This window comes from Barbus barbus (assembly GCF_936440315.1).
Source record: "Barbus barbus genome assembly, chromosome: 6".
NCBI lineage: Eukaryota > Metazoa > Chordata > Actinopteri > Cypriniformes > Cyprinidae > Barbus > Barbus barbus.
This window is the reverse complement of record NC_136734.1, coordinates 30,057,061-30,077,026: the sequence shown is the minus strand read 5'-3', so window position 1 is coordinate 30,077,026 and position 19,966 is coordinate 30,057,061. Positions and strand designations below refer to the sequence as shown.

Genomic DNA, 19,966 nt, shown 5'->3' with positions numbered 1-19,966 from the left:
ATGAAGCACAAGTGAGGATGTTCCAATGTGATTCACATGCATTGTTCAAAAACCAGTCGAAATGATAAAGGCTCTGAACAGAGCTGGGTAGTAACTGATTACATGGAATCTGGATTACATAATCAGATTCCAAATATGAAGTACTTGTAATTAGATTAAATTACATTTTAAAATACTCGTAATCAGAATACAGTTACATTTTTTTATGGATTACATATTATTTACACAATAGCAATAAAATAATAATAATTTTATTGATGCTCCCTTTTTCATCTTTTAATTTTTCCTTTCTAAAATAGCCTACCACTTATATACACTCAGAAAGTCTTCCAGTTTACAAATTTACAAATTCACAAACTTTTTTGTCATCTTACCCTCTTTCGCCTAATATATTTACTTGATATACACCAGAGGTTTGAAAATAAATATTTTAATAATTAAGTAACACATTTGCATGTTCATTTGCATATTGGTTATGGTCACATGACATGCATGTAAACAAATATAACACTATTTCATTTTTTTTTTTTTATGATTTATTTTTATTTAACATTTTATAATTTAACTAATTATTAACTTTTCATTAAAGTCATAAACCCCTGTAGTTTCTTCACAAACCCAGCTTGGGAAACCTTGATGTAATATAATGTTCAAAGAATTTCATGTTGTTAAAGGGATAGTTCACCCAAAAATGAGGTGAATTTCTTTGTTCTGCTGAACACAAAGGAAGATATTCTGAAGAATGTGGGAAACAGAGCAGTTCTGGGGCATCATTGACTTCCATAGTATTTTTTTTTTCCTACTAATGGTTCCTCACAACAGCCTGGGTGCACACTTTCTTCAGAATATCTTCCTCTGTGTTCAGAAGAACAAAGAAATTCATACAGGTTTGGAACTACTTGAGGGTGAGTAAATGATGACAGAATTTTCATTTTTGGGTGAACTATCCCTTTAATCACAAATGGAATATATTTTCTTACTCTTTGTATTTTTATGCCAATATTATTCTATTTAAATCAATGTGATAAACGAGTTAGATCAAAAGTAATCTAAAAGTATGCAACGTGTAGGCGAATTTAATGGATTACGTTACTAACTACAATTTGTGTCATGTAATTTGGAATCAGTAACGGATTACAGTTTGTAAGTAATCTACCCAGCTCGAGTTCTGAACAGATATAATATCTCTGAATAGATTTAATATCTTAAGAAATCATTCCTTGACCCCATTAAAGTACCTGAGCACCAGTGTACAGGGCATCGGTGGGTGTGGCCACAGCACAGCGTCCCTCGCGCTATGACGCAGGATGACGTTTCCTCCAGCCTCGTTCTGACAGACAGGTGAACGGAGCGACGACGCCATGTTGAGAGAAAACGGAAGTGTATTACTCTGCTCTTAAAAACATAGTTAGATTTTTTTTGAAGGGGAGCCGGACACTTTAGAAGTAAAACCCACCCAGAAGGCAACTGAACTGAATTCTTCTTTTGTTTACGCTTCAGTTTGGGACCATCCTCTTTGCGGGACAACTTTACAGTGACTGACAGCGTCAAATCACTTCACGGGCTGCTCGCAAGTTACAGATTGGGACTTAAAGATGCCGCTGGCGCAGTTTGCAGACCCCTGGCAGAAGTTGCCCGTGGGGCATATGGAGAATGAGGTAGGTTATATCACGTTTATTTAATCGAGGGTTGTTGTTAGATTGTGTGAGAGCACGTTTAATCCGATACTCCGCGGACGAATGTCTGCAGTCTTGAAGTGCATTCTTGGACTAATTTACAAGTTTCCAGTTTACAAACACTGTATTCAGACAAAAGCTTTGCGTTTTCGAATTTCGCTACTTTTCAAACTCATAACTGTAATACAGAAAAGTGCGTGATTTATAGATATAAATCGAGATTAAAAATGCAACGAAGTATTAAAAGCGTTGTGAAGGGTTTCTTTTAAATGTTAACTGCTAGTGCCTAACCACTTGGTAAAACTAGAGAATGAGTAAACCGTCGAAGCAAGACTTGACCAGACAAGCCCTCTGTGTGTGTGTGTGTGTGTGTGTGTGTCTGTTCGATCTAAGTTGTACATTGTAGCTTAAAATGGACACTTGCTTGGTTTTTATAGCTGGTTGAAGTTTGACTTAAGTACGCATTGGGTAATAAGCACAGGGTGGGGAACCACCTTCTTATAGACTGACTGACTGACAGGCATTTTCTCAAAACCCAGTGAGCTCCCAACATACCTAGACAGCATTTTTGGGCGTCATAGGCGTGCCAAAAAACGCCATAAATGTTTATGATATCCACAAATACTGTCTGTCTAGGTAGACGGTCCATTAGGTTTTGAGTCATGGCCAAAATGTTACTTAAATGACGAAATAACTGCATTTTTGTATTCTGTTGTACTCTAATCTGAATTTGATCAATTTAGACTTTCACTATTTTCCCTGCAGGCTTGTATGTTTCTGTCTGTGTTCAGATTTAGTCTGTGGATTACATTTAGCCCCCCCCACTTTTTATTGTGACATTATCTGGATGAGATGTTAAATATACAATTTCATTAAATGGCCATACTAATCCTAAATTAAAATACATAAAGCATGCATATTATCCAAATCATCTGAAGGATCATGTGACACTGACAACTGAAGTAATTGCTGCTGAAAATTTGGCTTTGCCATCACAGGAGTAAATTTAATATTCATTAAAATATATAATAAATATATATTTAAATGGACAATAGTCATTGCAATATTTTAAGATATTACTGTACTTTTGATCAAATAAGTGCAGCCTTGGTGAGCCTAAGAGACTTAAAAACAATGTCAAAAACATTTAAACATTTGTGTTCTTTCCAGCCCCAAACTTTTAAACAGTAGTGTGCATACTGTATGAATATTCAGTGTACTGAAAAATTTACAGTGCAGAGTTATATTCAACTTTAAACAGAAAATAGATTAAATATTAAAATGTATAATATACAAGCAGTTATGTCATGCAAAAAGGTACAATTTGTGTAGTAATTGTCAGAATCAATCAGAATCAAATGATCTAATGCTTTTCAAACCACACTAGTGATGATCCATAAACTATTTAGAATATATATATAATAATAATAATAACTTTCAGTATGGCACCAAACCCCTGCTTACTCCAGGGGACGATTATACGCACTGTTGCCTTTAGGATAAATATGTCATCCGAGTTGCTAAATAGTAACTGGTTTTGTCTCTCTTACACTGTTAGCACTCCGTCCTGTTGTGGTCTTTGCCTAATTAACTTCCTTTGATCCAGGCTAATCCCATGGTCTGGAAATAGCTATCCTATGTTGCTTGCAACGTCCCATGTTTGTGTGTGGACTTATAAATAATCACTTAGTCTGTGACTGACTGTATGTAAACAACAATCTTCCACACCGCTGTTTTACTCTCATTTCAACATGTGGTCCGATGATTTGACGTTGCACACAGTCATTATCCCTCATGGAGCCATAATATTAAAAAAATTACAGTAATAAGGTTTGCAACAGTCATTTAGATAAAACGTTTTTCCCCCTAATAGATTGTGGTTGTGATTTCCTGTACATCTTTTCTGTTCCTGAAGACCACTTCATTTTTTTTTTTTTTTTTTTTTTTTGTTGACACATTGTGATGGCAATAACATTATATTTTCCTGTTTTGTAGGATGACTCCATGGTGGATGATGATGCTTCTGTTCAGGTAAGTTCAAGACTATGTATATATGTATTTTGGGTGTGTTTGTCTGGATGTTAAACAGAACATGTCTGTCAAACTAAATCAAATTATGTTGATGGGTCCAAGTACGCCAATTCAAGTTTATATGGGTTCCTCGCCGTTAGTCAAACAAGCTCTTCATTCACTGCTTGAAGAGAATTTGATCTACTGCAATACCCCTCTGTCTTTCAATTGAAAGATGCGTTTCCTATGTAAGCAAGTCGGCTTTTAACATCACATTTCCTGTCTCAGAGTACAGCCTGGTTTTATTGGTTTCCTGTTGGATGAGTGACATGGCAAGGCGCCAGTAGGAGAAGAGGATGTTCAACATTCACTTCAAGCAGAGCTTCATTTTCCAACAACCCAGCAGAAACTTTTCTGAAAGCTGTGAGATCACTCGATAGGGCTGTTTGTGACCCAGAGCAGTGGGTTCACTCACTATTTATATACACTACCATTTAAAAGTTTTGGGTTTGTAAGATATTTTTAAAAATATACTCTTTGTTCACCAAGGCTGCATTTATTAAATAAAAAATGCAGTAAAACAGAAATATTGTTAAATGTTATTATAATTTAAAAGAGCTATTTGAATATATTTTAAAATGTAATTCATTCCTGTGATGGCAAATCTGAATTTTCGGCATCATTATTTCAGTCTTCAGTGACACACTATTCTTCAGAAGTCATTCTAATATGCTGATTGGTGATACAGAAACATTTATTATTATCATTAATGTTAAAAACAGTATAAGGAAACCGTGATACATATTTCTTTTCAGGATTCTTTGGTGGATAGAGAGTAGTTCAAAAGTTGAAACATTTTTTTGTAATAGTGTTAAAGTCTTTAATGTGTCTTTGCTAAAAATGTATTTCTTTAAAACAAACAAAAAATGACCTATTGACCCGGGACTTTTGAACAGTAGTGTATATTTAGTGTATATTATGTCTATGTGGGAAGGAGGGTTTTTGAGAGTCAAGAAAGATCTTGACATAGTGTGTGTAACACCCACGCCCACTTCCTGTTCCTGTTGTGAGGTGTCCCTCAGTCATCATCCTTGGTCATGCTTCAGTTAAAATCTCCCCGGAGGTCTGCCAGCACCCTCTCAGGCTCCTCTTTCTCATGCCAGGCCCCCTCAGTCATCTCATCTGCTCTCAAACTTATAGAATTTAAATTCAGTTTTAGATTCATTTGCAGAGACTTCCGCATCAAGTTCATTTTTTACCCAAACCCTTTGTTGTGGATGCTACATAAATATAAGATGCATAGGACTTAATAATTAATAATTCATGTATTATGTAAGAGAAATTTACAACTGTGTTCTGAGTTAAATACAGTGACACATTCCATATAAATCTCCATCTAATTAATGCATTTCACAGGCTGTTCTGTTCCTGCTCACATTCTCTGTAAAAACACAATGCCAGACTGAAATATATCTGCTCTGACCCACCGCAGTACTTAGTATCAAAATATACTGTTGCATATGGCTGTGTACAACCCACCATATCACCCTGCAGCCCAAGGCAGGTTGCCCACTGAAGCTAAGCAGGGTTGAGCCTGGTCAGTACCTGGATGGGAGACCTCCTGGGAAAAACTAGGTTGCTGTTGGAAGAGGTGTTAGTGAGGCCAGCAGGGGGTGCTCACCCTGTGGTCTGTGTGGGTCTTAACACCCCAGTATAGTGACGGGGACACTATACTGTAAAAAGCACCGTCTTTCGGATGAGACGTTAAACCGAGGTCCTGACTCTCTGTGGTCACTAAAAATCCCATGACACTTCTCGTAAAAGAGTAGGGGTGTAACCCTGGTGTCCTGGCCAAATTCCCTCCACTGGCCCTTATCAATCATGGCCTCCTAGTAATCCCCATCCACTTGATTGGCTCTATGACCCTCTCTCCTCTCCACCTGTAGCTGGTGTGTGGTGAGCGCACTGGCGCCGTTGTACTGTGGCTGCCGTCGCATCATCCAAGTGGATGCTGCACACTGGTGGTGGTTGAGGAGAGACCCCCACGTGATTGTAAAGCGCTTTGGGTGTACGGCAATACACAATAAAATGCGCTATATAAATGCATCATTCATTCATTCATTCATTCAACCCGAATTCTGGAAATGTTGGGATGAGAAACTGGAGAAATCTCTGCGTGTAAGGGACAAGGCCGAAGACCTTTTTTGTATGCCCGTGGTGTTTGGGCCCTCAGATGACTCTGCATCACTCATCAGCATGATTCTGTTATTGACATTACTAAATGAGCCCAGGAATACTTCCAGAAACCACTGTCGGTAAACACAATCTGCCAAGCCATCTGCAGATGCCAACTAAAGCTCTATGATGCAAAAAGGAAGCCATATGTGAACATGGTCCAGAAGCGCCGTCGTGTCCTGTGAGCCAAGGCTCATTTAAAATGGACCGTTTCAAAATGAAAGTGTTCTATGGTCAGACGAGTCCAAATTTGACATTCTTGTTGGAAATCACGGACGCCGTGTCCACCGGGCTAAAGAGGAGGGAGACCTTCCAGCGTGTTATCAGCGTTCAGTTGAAAAGCCAGCTTCTGTGATGGAATGGGGTGCATAAGTGCATACGGTATGGGCAGCTTGCATGTTTTGGAAGGCACTATTAATGCTGAAAGGTATATAAAGGTTTTAGAGCAACATATGCTCCCTTCCAGATGACTTCTATTTCAGGGAAGGCCTTGTGTATTTCAGCAGGACAATGAAAAACCACATACTGCAGCTATTACAACAGCATGACTTTGTAGTAGAAAAGTCCGGGTGCTGAATTGGCCTGCCTGCAGTCCAGATCTTTCACCTATAAAGAACATTTGGTGCATTATTAAACGAAAAATACGTCAAAGACAACAGCTGCAAACCTATATCAAGCAAGAATGGGACCAAATTCCAACATCAAAACTCCAGAAACTCACAACCTTGATGCCCAGACGTCTTCAAACTGTTTTGAAAAGAAGAGGAGATGCTACATCATGGTAAACATGCCCCCGTCCCAACTATTTTGAGACCTGTAGCAGGCATCAAATTTGAAATGGGTTAATTTTGTGCATAAAATTGTAAAATTTCTCAGTTTAAACATTTGTTATCTATGTTTTATAGTGAATAAAATAGTGGCTCATGTGATTTGAAATTCTTATGGTTTAAAAAAGTCACATTTCCAGAATTCGGGTTGTAAATGCATTTATGCAACCTCAGAGCAGCATTACACAGTCTGCACAAAAACACCTAAATTCCACTTCAGAAGCACTGTGCCAGCTTGTTTTACTGTGATTTTGGCCGTGGATGCTGATTGATCAATAGTGTTACAGCCATGTTGACATTAATGATGTATTAACAGCTATTAACACGTTCTGTTCTTGTCTACGTATTGGTGAGTTTATCCTTATAATCTTAATAAGTAAACCTTGTTTAACTTATTAAAAGATCCATGTTTATGATACAAACGGCACTGTCTGTCATTGCTGAGCTTCTAACTATTCTGCCTGCTCGAAATGCTAGTGAAAGCAGGTCGGGAGAGAAGCTTTGATTATTAATGAAGTACATAGTCTCCCAAAAAGCATGGTGAAGCCAAGAACGGAGCAGAATAAAAAAGATAAGTTATTTGATCTCAAATTGTTATTGTGCACTGATACACACACATTTCTGACTTGTCGACATTTTAATATTGTCTTCCTCTTATCTCGTCATTTTCTTTCTGTCATTTTTGACCTCTGTGGTGGATATTGACGTCTGTGGTCTTTTTCCACCATCAATAGAATATCAGATGTCATCCGCCGTTCAGTCTCATTCATATTGGCAGACTGGTTTGTGCCATCTATTGATAGAACTGTGTGTATGACTTGATCATAAGCTAGTCCCACCCTGTTTTTCATCTGAAGTGTATGTTAAGAGAAAGAGAGAGTGAAAGAAGACGATTAAATTGGATGAATTTGAGTATAGAACTTTTAGCATCCAGAGTTCATCTTCTGGTCAGTTTTGGGTATTCGGTCATTTATTCATTCATTTAGTCATATGGGCCTGGTTATACCCTCTGCTTCTTGTATTTGGTGTTTCTTCTCTCTCCTCCTACAGGCTTTGGCATGCTGCTCCTCTGCAGAGACACCAGCTATCCAGACCTCTCTGTAACATCCTCTGTGTCTGCGTGTCTGTCAGTGTATGTGTGTGTGTGTTTTTGCTTGACTCTCAGACCTTTTTTGGGCAGGAGTTTGTATTGACGTGTTGAAGTGATGGTGTGTTTTGACAATTGTTTTTAGCCTTTTTTTTGAAGTTACACAGCTGTGATAGCTGTTTTTAAAAGAACAGAAGAAGAGACATGTTTTGTGATTGCTGGTTTGATGTTGTATTGCATGTTTTGTTGACACAAGCATCCTCATACCTCATGTCTCTTTTATAGGATGAGGGCTTGGTTAAGGAAATCAGCATCACTCACCATGTCAAGGAGGGCTCGGAAAAAGCGGACACACGACAGTTTGAACTCTGTAAGGTGCTGGGCCAAGGCTCTTTTGGCAAGGTGAACTGCTCACATATGAGAAAATCAAACACTATCCATTTTTATCATTGTGTTTACTCGTAGAAGCATCATTCTCTAGGGTTTTTACTTAATAATGGCACACGTTTCTGCAGGTGTTCCTTGTCAGGAAGATAACTGGGCCCGATGCAGGACAGCTCTATGCCATGAAAGTGCTAAAGAAAGCTACATTGAAAGGTGTGTGTTTTGTATATTGTTTTATGTTTAGGCAACTTCTTTAAGCCTTTGCTGTCAGTGCATTATTATTGAAGTTGTGCAAACTGAAAAAATATTTTTTTTATAATGGGGATTGTTTTGTTTGGGTGTGTGCGGTTTCAGTACGAGATCGAATGCGTACAAAGATGGAGAGAGACATACTAGCTGAGGTCAACCATCCTTTTATTGTTAAACTGCACTATGGTGAGTTATTGACATCCCATCATCACCAATCAGATTCTTACGCTTTGTGGTTGTGTGCTTCTGTTGAACTTTAATTGAACTTACAGTACAACTTCTTCTTATTAATTATATTTAAATGCACTTGTTACAAATCTTGAATCTTTCATTTTGATTCCTCAGCGTTTCAGACAGAAGGCAAACTCTATCTGATTCTGGACTTTCTCAGAGGAGGAGATCTCTTCACTCGCCTGTCCAAAGAGGTGAATTCTCTAGGGACAGAAAAATCCAACATGTACAAGATTTATTATTTTTTTTTTTATGTCTTTTAAAGATGTCTCTTATTCTCACCAAGGCTGTATTTATATAATCACAAATACAGTAAAAACAGTCATATTGTGAAATATTATTGCAATTTAAAATAATATTGTGAAATATTATTGTAATTTAAAATAAGTATTTTCTAATCTAATATATTAAAAAATGTCATTTATTCCTGTGATGGCAAAGTTGAATTTTCAGCATCATTGCTCCAGTCTTTAGTTTCACACGATCCTTCAGAAATCATTCTACTGATTAGATGCTCAATAAAAATTGTATTATCAGTCAAAATGGCTGCTTAAAATTTTTGTGGAAACTGTGGTTCAGGACTCTTTGACAGACTGTTCATAAGAACAGCATTCATTTAAAATAGTTTTTGTAACAATGTAAGAATCTTTACTGTCACTTTTGATTAATTTAATCCGTTTGTATCAGTTTCTTGCAAAAAAATCGTACTAACTTTAAATGTTTGAATGGTGGTGCACTTGTTAATCTCATATGAATCAACAGTTTAAAATAAAGAATAGATGAAGTTCTGCTAATTCTTCTACCCCTCTTTCATGTCTTTATGTAGGTGATGTTTACAGAGGAGGATGTAAAGTTCTACCTCGCAGAGCTGGCTTTGGCCTTGGACCATTTACATGGACTGGGAATCATCTACAGAGATCTCAAACCAGAAAAGTATGCTTCTCACCCACGTATTAAGCAAAGTGTGAAGTGTCTCAGCTCAAAGTACAACAGCAAAGTGCATAGTAACTACATGTTTAGGAACACATTATATGCTACAAATATTTTAATAATTCTAACTAATCAATAAATAATTTTAATATCCACATATTAGGAGGTTTCTAATAATCACACTTTGACTAACCCAATGCATTGCACATTTGCACATTTAGAGAACTAAATTTGGATCTCTTTCAGTATTCTTTTGGATAATGATGGACACATCAAACTTACAGGTATGTGTGTTTTATCACTAATAATGATAACTTCATATATAACAATAATATAGTGAGTTCGTCATAGTTTCAGATTTGTCTTTATGAGCATTTTGTGAGAATCTCACAGTGATAAGTCTTAGTGCGTGAAAGATTTGTTGTGTCTTTGTGTGTGTTTCCTAGACTTTGGGTTGAGTAAAGAGTCCGTTGACCATGAGAACAAGGCATATTCGTTCTGTGGTACGGTGGAATATATGGCTCCAGAGGTGGTCAACCGCAGAGGTCATACTCACAGTGCTGATTGGTGGTCCTACGGTGTGCTAATGGTAAGAGGGTTATTATTATAGTTGTATATTGCAACATAATTTTTGTATCAGTGCAGTGATTATGATGTATTTCTACTTCCTCAGTTTGAAATGCTGACTGGAACGCTTCCATTCCAAGGGAAAGACCGAAAGGAGACCATGACAATGATCTTAAAGTAAGTCTTATTTATTCAAAATGCTGATCTTCATAACGGAGTCTTTGTACTGACGTTGGTTTCTGTGTCTCCAGGGCCAAGCTGGGCATGCCTCAGTTTCTTAGCTCAGAGGCCCAGTCTCTGCTCCGCAATCTGTTCAAGAGGAATCCTGGCAACCGCTTAGGTGAGGAAAGCTCATTTTCAACTATTTGTCCAAGAACAGGATGTACATGCTGAGTAAATTTGGTGAATTTCTGTCTGTTCATTGATTGTTGGGGTTGGAATTTCAGGAGCCGGGCCTGATGGAGTAGAAGAGATCAAAAGACATTCGTTCTTCAGAACAATTGACTGGAATGTAAGTTTATTTATGTTTTATTTTTTTTATACTTGTTAAAAACAGCTCTGCTTATAGTAACCTGTTTCAGTGCATGTCTCTTTAAGTGATAATGAGCTACTGCTCACCCTACCCCGTGATAATTGTAATATCAGTGCACTCCTAATTTTAAGTTTTTTTTAAATATATATATTAAATGTAGTTTTTTTTCCCCCTCTAGAAATTATACAGAAAGGAAATGACTCCTCCCTTTAAACCAGTCATCCAGAGGCCAGACGACACGTTTTACTTTGACTCTGAGTTCACTGCCAAAACCCCACGAGGTGTGTGATGAAAATATTCTCTTTCCCTAACAGTAGATCAGCAATTTACTGGCTCTTAGTTTAATTTTTGTTTGTCCCAGACTCTCCTGGTGTCCCTCCAAGTGCCAATGCCCATCAGCTCTTCAGAGGGTTTAGCTTTGTTGCCCTTGGAGTAGAAGAGGAGAGCCAGCCACCCATTCAGAGCAACCTCAACATGAGCGGCATACTGCAGGTATCCTTGCGTCACTCACACACTCCTCTCCTCTCACACCTGCAACATGGGAATGAAGTGTATGCATGTATGTTATACAGCAACCCCACCGGAGCACGCTTCAGTTCACGGATGTATATGATGTTAAAGAAGACATTGGTGTGGGCTCTTACTCCATCTGCAAGCGCTGTGTGCACAAGAGCACAGGCATGGACTATGCAGTCAAGGTAGATATAGCTCTACATCTGTTTTGCTTCTGACGTCTTTATGGTTCTTATAGTTTTATAGAGAGCTGTGTTGGCAGTTCTGATTGCTTTGTCAGTTACAAAAGAGGTGTGTTAATGTATTAATTGGTTTTTCCATGTGTATTCATCACTAACGTTCATAAGTTTAGGGTTGCTATGATTTTAAAAGAAGATTCTTATGCTCACCAAGGCTGCATTTGGTTTCAATGGTTCTGGTTGGATTGCAGATTATAAGTAAGGATAGGAGAGATCCAACAGAGGAGGTTGAGATTCTGCTGCGTTATGGACAACATCCCAACATCATCACTCTGAAAGACGTGAGTGATTGTTTGTGTGCCTATAGGACACTTATAACTGGAATGTCCCAGGTTTTGTCTCCTGTTATTCTGAGACTTTGTGGGTTTAAAGGTATTCGATGATGGACGATCGGTGTACCTGGTCACAGAGTTGATGAAAGGTGGAGAACTACTGGATAAAATCCTCCGACAAAAGTTTTTCTCTGAGAGAGAGGCCAGTGCTGTCCTGCACACCATTACAAAGACTGTTGAATATCTGCATGCCCAAGGGGTAAGAGCACACTCGCACACACAGCAAACATTTAAATATCTTTTTGGTATGCCTTCAATCAAACTTTTTATTTAAATGCATATTTTAGGTGTATATATTTATTATTAGTTGTTATGGTTCATAGATATGCACTTTGGTTATCAAATAAATATATATTTATTTAAATATTTCATACTTATACTGTTTATTTGTTTTCATGGTAAGTAGATTGTCACTTTGGTTGCAGGTAGTACACAGAGACTTAAAGCCCAGTAATATCCTGTACGTGGATGAATCAGGCAACCCAGAATCAATCAGGATCTGTGATTTTGGTTTTGCCAAACAACTCCGAGCAGAAAATGGACTGCTGATGACACCATGCTACACTGCTAACTTTGTTGCTCCAGAGGTACCTTTTGATTTGTTTTAGATGAGAGAGTAGATCTATCTATATTATATTACTTATTTTCAGTATTCTGTTATTATTTGTGTTTGTGTTATCCTCTCAGGTCCTGAAGAAGCAAGGCTATGATGCAGCCTGTGATATCTGGAGTCTTGGAGTTCTCCTTTATACCATGCTTACAGGGTACATTAACATACTATACAAGTCATATTTTCTGCATGCATTTTTCTGTGGCGTACAGATCTTGAATTAGTTCAAAAACAATATAACTCCCCACTCTTATCCATCCTTCAGGTTCACTCCGTTTGCTAATGGCCCGGAAGATACACCGGAAGAAATTCTGGCTCGGATTGGCAGTGGGAAATTCTCCCTTTCTGGAGGATATTGGAATTCTGTTTCGTTCGAGGCTAAGGTTGAAGGCCCTCCTTTTGTTTATGACACTTCCTCAGCCTTATCTATATGTATTTGATGTATAATCTTTAAACCTCTTTGTTGACAGGACCTGGTATCAAAGATGCTTCACGTTGATCCTCATAAGAGATTGACTACTGCTCAAGTGCTTCGTCACCCATGGATCGTCAACAAGGACCAGCTACCAAAATACCAACTTAACCGCCAGGACGCACCTCATCTAGTGAAGGTTTGTTTTGCAATAATAGTTTCAAATGTGAAGCTAGCAAATTCAGTCATGGCTTCCTTGTCACCCCAACAGTCCTGTATTATCATTATAATACTTAATGCTTCTGTTTGACTCCGTATTCTTATTATTGTTTTTCCCTTTTATTTCAGGGCGCAATGGCAGCCACCTATTCAGCCCTGAACAGAAATGTTTCTCCCGTACTGGACCCGGTGGGATGCTCCACCCTCGCTCAGCGCCGTGGTGCCAAAAAGCTGACCTCTACCGCCCTGTGACCATTCATATTTAACCCCAAACTACAAATGGCACATAAATTTGTGAGACGTATGGCGATTCTACTGTCGTCATGGAATGGGAGCCCAAACCAAAAAAAACTAACAAAAATGTTTTATTTTTATTTTTTATTTTTTTAGTTCTTATCATTCATCATCAATGCATATTATAAAAAGCTCTTAGGAGAATATTAAATTCATGTACAATTGTTTTATGAAAATACTCTAGAAATGTACTTCATATGGGATTATATATGAATATGAAAATATTTCTGTGAGTCTGCGTGGAGATAATGCATGATGTTAAGAGACTGTGATTCAGTTTGTTTTCTGTATTGTGGTGGTGGGGATGTCATGTCCAGCGATTGCATGGAGCCGTACTATTGCTAGTATTACTATCTGATCATAGCTGTCCCCACCCTCTTCAGACCTCACGTGCTTACTCAAGCTTTTCCTTTTGAAAGAAAGCTGTTGCTACTACACGCAACTTCAGATGGTGTTTAAACGGTGCGGTGTTGAAACTGTTTGTGAAATCAAAGAGAACTATGCAAGTAAACTTACAATCATCATTGTATGTCCCTAGAGATGTAGTGTGTGTCACAAACCAAGTATTTTGTGTTGATCTAGTGTTTTAATTGGGCAAAGTGGTCCAAAAACCCTTTGTCATGCACATGTCTTAAAGGGCATTTGATTAGCAAAAAAGGCAATCCAAATAATGACCTCATTCTATCTTCTTTCTCTCCAGCAGACCAATACCCTTCATATGAGAGCTACTCATCAGAGCAAATATGAGAACACTTGTATGCTGTCTCTTTCATAATGATATGGTAACATTATGTAGGAGCTGATGGATATATAAGGGGATTTTTATTTTTATTTTTTGTTTTGCTGGGAATGACCAATATACTGCTGTTTTACTCTTAAGTGATTCCTAACACTCCCTTTTTTTGTATTTCTTGATGTTTTGTATTTCTATGTTTATTCTCTTCATTAAAATTAAAGGGAAATATGCAGGCTATATTAACCAAGATTGTTCCAATTTTCTCAATCATAATTTTAAAGGCAATTCAGAATGTATTGTTTTTATACCTGGCAATGAACTGTTTTTATGTTAATGTATATGTCTGTATGTGAGACCACATGTTTGGTTAGACTCGGCCACAGACGACGTCTTGTTCTGGAATTAATTTACATGAATTAGTTAAACTGTTCTTTTTTTATTATTGTTGCTGCTGTATTTTAATAACAGTGCAAGTGAGAAATATGTCCTAGTGATTTCTTCTGGCCACTATTGTATAACACTGGCCATGTATTTTTGCAGCACGGTTGTGCTCGAGAGAGCAGGTTTTTACCCCTGTATTAAAAAACAATCAGATTAAGTTTAAGTAAAATAAATCTTGAAATTCAGTTTTATGTTTTTCTCCAAATTACTCATGAGCATTGAAACCGTTAAAAAGTATAGTCCTCAATGAACATCTTGTATTTCCAGTGTCTTTGAGAGTATAAATAAAGGTTTTATGTAAACTCGTGTTTTGCGCAGGCGTGGATCACTGCGGAAGTGTTCAGAAAAAACGGGAGAGGGACATTATTTGACATCCTCCTTCTTGAAATTTAACATTTCTTCATTCAAAAACTTTGTTATACGACATCACCGAATAAAGACAGCGGTATTTGTAATCCGAACATGCCAAAGAATAAAGGTGAGGGAAATATAACACTCTTTATTGTTTGAGCAGTTGCTAACAGAGCTCAATGAAATCACCGGCCTGCGCGAGCAATGCGGAAGCAACGTGACCCTTTCTCTGTGTTGCATCAGTATCCCTTCTAGCCATAACCGCGAATATAACACATAATTACTGTATATACACTACTATAAGGGTAGGTTTAGGGTTGTGGTGGGTGTAGACATTAATAAATCATAATTTAACAGGTAGCATTTTTCGTTGTCGAATTGTACCACCTACTGTTTTAATGGGAGGTAGGAAAATCTGACAGGGTAGCACAAATAAAATAAAATAATTTTATCCTACATGATGGGCAAATGGTATATTAACCAGGCTGAAGGCTGACATAAAATAATAGTGAGATAATTAGTGTATTCGACTTTCCTTCAAAATCTAAAATAATAAATAAACACAAACTAATAGTGTATGATAGTTGACACATCATTCTTGATAGTGTAAAGTGATATATATATAAAATAAAAATAAAAAACACAAATTTTACCCAGAGGCCTAAACTGAGCAAAAATCTGCAATGTGGTGTGGTTTATATGGCCAAAATGAATACTGAAAGACTATTAGCTTGTGATATAATAGCTGACTTCTTGCATAATAAAAATAACAATAAAATATATAAGTCGTCACTTTATGTCCCCTGATAATATAATAATAATATAATAGTCTTAGAAATATTTAATGTTTAATTTTATGATAAAATCTCTATAGCATTTTTGTTGTTGTTGTGGGGACAAAACATAAGGCAGTGCAATTAAATGATTGAGAGATGTACAAATAAACCCAGTTTTGTAGAGCAACCTTGAGCTTTGGAAAGGTGCTATAAAAGTAAAAAAGATTATTATCATTATTATTCTTCAAAAACCTGTTTTATATTTGATAAATGTTAACTTTTTTGTTTTTAAATGAATAAAAGATAAAATAATACTTCATTAAGTAAACCTAAGGTGCTTAAAGTTATGTATGTTTAAGATTTCATAGCAAAAAGACACATGCTATGAATACCCTAAAAGGAATTATACTAAAAGGCCTTGTATTTACTAAAAAAGAAAATCAGAGGGCAAAAGGAATGTATCAGTCTTGTATCAGATATGATACAGCAGGCTGAATAGGGTTAATGTGAATATTCTGAGTGAAAATAAATGCCTGTCAGCCCTATTACTACATATACAGTGTGTCATGGGTATGTAAATAGATGTACAAGTGTCTATTAGGTTTTAATTGAATCCAATATTGTAGCTTTAGGAACAGGTGATATCCAGGATGGATGAGAAAAGGAACTGAAATATAGGGGAAGATCTAATATCTGCTTATTACATACAACATAATTCAAAGTAGGCCTATTATTTTCATCTCTATAGGTAAAGGAGGTAAAAATCGACGACGTGGTAAGAACGAGAACGAATCAGAGAAGAGAGAGCTGGTTTTCAAGGAGGATGGCCAGGGTAAGGAAACATTAAAAACTTGTGGGATAGAATTCAAATCCACCAATAGTTTGGCTCTCTGTATATGTGCAAATAAAAGACCATTTTCACCTCATCAGTCTTGCTCAGAGGTTTGGGGTCAGTAAGTGTGTATCATATTTGATAAATGTTAACCTTTAAACATAAATAATTTTAAATGATTTCTGAAGGATTATGTGGCACTGAAGACTATAGTAATGATGCTGAAAATTCAACTTTGCCATCACAGGAATAAATTACATTTTTAAAATATATTAAATATAAATTTTTTTATTTAAATTGTAATATTATTTTTTCTGTTGTATATTTGTTTGGTTCTTCCAAAAATATTAAATCCTATTGACCCCAAATGTTTGATCTATAGTGTGTGTGTGTGTGTGTGTGTGTGTGTGTGTGTGTAAGAAATGAGTTCAGTTATTCAAGAATTACCCTTGTCTTGTGCCAGAATATGCTCAGGTGATAAAAATGCTGGGAAATGGACGGCTAGAGGCCATGTGCTTTGATGGGATCAAGCGGCTCTGCCACATTCGAGGAAAGCTCCGGAAAAAGGTATGATGTTGTAAATGATCTGTAGGTTTATGAATCTGAATGACTGTCATATTTCTATGGCTGTGTAGATAATTTGATGTAATTTTACTCATTTACTAATTTTACTTCTCTTATTTCTGCTTACCTAGAAGACAACCTAAAAAGGACACAACTTTTTTCCTTGCCTAAGTATTAAACACACTATTGTATCTCCTTTAGGTTTGGATCAACACATCTGACATAATCCTTGTTGGTCTTAGAGATTACCAGGTAGGGTTTTTTTTTTTTTTTTGATATTTTATTATGAAATTAAAAGCTTTTGAATTCTTGAATATGTATTACACAGGATACCAAAGCAGATGTCATTTTAAAGTACAATGCAGATGAGGCCCGCAGTCTTAAAGCCTATGGAGAGCTTCCTGAACATGGTGAGTCTCAACCTGGCCTTTACTGATTTCTGTTTACTGGAAATGTTTTATGGAAATGTCATGGTACTAAAACAAATCGCCCACAATTGTAAGTGTCAGATGACGTAGATAAACGCAAGTGAAGACTCTTGGCTAATCTTCGTTTCTTTCCTGCAGCTAAAATCAATGAAACTGACACATTTGGACCTGGAGATGATGATGAGATTCAGTTTGATGATATTGGGAGTGATGATGAGGACATTAATGACGTAAGTGTTTGATTTGTTTTTATCATGACACTTTTAAAAAAAAATATATATTTTTTTTTATAAGCGACATATATCAAAGTGCTGGAATTTGAGTTTCTATTGCCTGTATTACTATATTTCTACTGTACTAAAAAGCTAATATACACTAATATTCAAAAGTTTGGGTGAGTTTTTTTTTTTTTTTTATTAAGAAATTAATGCTTCTATTCAGCAAAGGCATGTTAAAAATCGCACAGTAATGTAATACTACTTTCTAGAATCCAGATTTTTTTTTGATCAGTTTCCGCAAAAATATTAAGCCGCATAGCTGCTTTCAACATTGATAATAATAATGAAAAGTAATGTTTCTTGAGCACGAAATCTGCATATTAGAATGATTTCTGAAGGATCATATGACACTGAAAACTGGAATAATGATGCTGAAAACTACATTTTTTTTTAAATTTTATTATAGAAGTGTTATTTTAAATTGTCACACTAGACATTTGACAAAAAGATGCATTCTGTGTGAATGGGCCCTAAGAGTCTTTAACAACATTAAGAAACTCTGAAGAAAACTGAAAAAGGCTTATCGACCCCAAACCTTTGAATGGTAGTGTAGATATGCATAATTCATCAATCAACCATAAGCAGTAACTTTACGAAAACAAAATGTTTTAACTCTGTCTGACTGCTCTGGTCTCTCAAGTATTTCTTTTAAGGTTAAAACAACATACTGAAGTGTTTGGAAAAAACCTGTACATTTATGTGTTTGTTTCTGCCCTCTCTCACAGATCTGAGTCACGACTGCTGGTGGGTTATATTGTTTACACTGAGAGGAGAGAGAACTTTCTTGTTGGGGAAAAATTGCAGCTTCGGCATAACTGATGCCCATATCCTACTGCAACCTCCCTCAGAGAAACACTCGGAGGCTTACAGCTTATCTCTATCTGTTTCTCTCTCTCCACTGCGCAACCTCACTACAAGTCTTCTCCAAGCATTCTGACTGTCACGACAATCGTGCCCTTTCTCATTCAATGACAACCGCACAACACAGACTGCATAGTTTTGTTACGATTTTAAAGTATTTATATTGTATTCCACTGTATGTGGTGGAATTTAAAATGCCAAGCAATCCAGAATTTACAATAAAAAGTCAAGCCTTTTATATGTTTGGACTGAATTTTATTTCTTGTATATTTGCTTTCTTTTTTCTGTATTTTATTACTGTCTCTTCATGGCATTTGCATGCATTTCTGCTGTGCCTAAAATAAAATATATATATATTTGTTTACTTTTTGTTGTTATTCCTCTCAATTTATTTCAGAATGGAAGTAGCAGTAACCTATTCTGTCCACTAGTCAGCAGGAGGGACTGAAACTACTATTATCTAATTTCTTTGTTTCCTAATAATGAATTGATTACAAATCATACAGTCATAACTGTAGGTAGACTTTTCTGTCTTTGAGGTTTCTGGTTAAAAAATGTCAATAGTCTCGATAAGTAAGTATTAGAGGTTTTCAGGTTCTGTAGAATAAATTTTTTTAGACCTTAGTTTAGTCAAGCAGTAGTAAGTTGTTTGGATGGTGTCTGTCTTGTTTACTGTTGGACTCTCATGTCTGAGCGTGTTTCTTTGTAAGAGAAGTACTGACCCACTTAATTTGGACTCGTTACTGCCAGTCCTGCTGCCCTCCAGCTGTATCGGACTGCCATGTTTCATCCATATCACATGGCCCATCTCCACAGAGGAGACCCAGCATTAACCTCAAATGTCGCTGTTAGATACATGTGATGCAGTGCTGGTCATTTGATTGATACCAAATGTTTCTTTTGACCCCTTTTTGAGCAAATTCAAAGTGTAAATAAGGCTTTTCACACTTAAAATGGTAAATTCTGAAAAAGAATGAGCAGTGTTTCACATTGTTCATCAAGAATCCACGTTACAATTAAATTCCCTAATATTCTATTTATGAGGTCAGTGGGATTGAATGGACAAATACAGCTAGTGAGTACACTACCTGCTTGTCCATACATATACATACAGAGATGGGTAGTAACTGATTACAAATAATCTGGATTAGTCTATGTAATCAGATTACAAAATGTAAGTACATTTAATTAATTAAATAGCATTTTAAAATACTCCTAATCAGACTACAGTTAGGCTACTTTTTATGGTTTACATGATTACACAATAAAAATGTACACAGTAATAATTTTTCAATAATCAACTACTGATGAACACATGAATTTTGAATTATCATTCAGCAGGTTATTTCACC

At 36.6% G+C, this 19,966-nt stretch overlaps 2 protein-coding genes across 2 annotated transcripts; both read left to right on the top strand.

The window, feature by feature from the left end:
• Nucleotides 1-1,320: 1,320 nt before the first annotated feature.
• Nucleotides 1,321-14,831, top strand: LOC306871777 (ribosomal protein S6 kinase alpha-3-like). Its single transcript, XM_079419925.1, has 22 exons — nt 1,321-1,658; nt 3,672-3,707; nt 8,121-8,237; nt 8,351-8,432; nt 8,574-8,654; nt 8,814-8,893; nt 9,526-9,632; nt 9,876-9,913; nt 10,076-10,218; nt 10,303-10,373; nt 10,448-10,536; nt 10,643-10,707; nt 10,907-11,009; nt 11,090-11,220; nt 11,301-11,426; nt 11,672-11,761; nt 11,853-12,011; nt 12,238-12,399; nt 12,500-12,576; nt 12,688-12,805; nt 12,893-13,033; nt 13,183-14,831. Exons 1-22 carry the CDS (start codon nt 1,596-1,598, stop codon nt 13,303-13,305), a joined length of 2,202 nt encoding a protein of 733 aa, XP_079276051.1. The 5' UTR covers nt 1,321-1,595; the 3' UTR covers nt 13,306-14,831.
• A 13-nt stretch (nt 14,832-14,844) lies between these two features.
• LOC306871776 (eukaryotic translation initiation factor 1A, X-chromosomal-like) lies at nt 14,845-18,977 on the top strand. The gene is made up of 7 exons (XM_079419924.1): nt 14,845-15,002; nt 16,400-16,483; nt 16,947-17,050; nt 17,249-17,299; nt 17,376-17,457; nt 17,614-17,705; nt 18,479-18,977. Exons 1-7 carry the CDS (start codon nt 14,987-14,989, stop codon nt 18,482-18,484), a joined length of 435 nt encoding a protein of 144 aa, XP_079276050.1. The 5' UTR covers nt 14,845-14,986; the 3' UTR covers nt 18,485-18,977.
• The last annotated feature ends 989 nt before the right edge of the window (nt 18,978-19,966 follow it).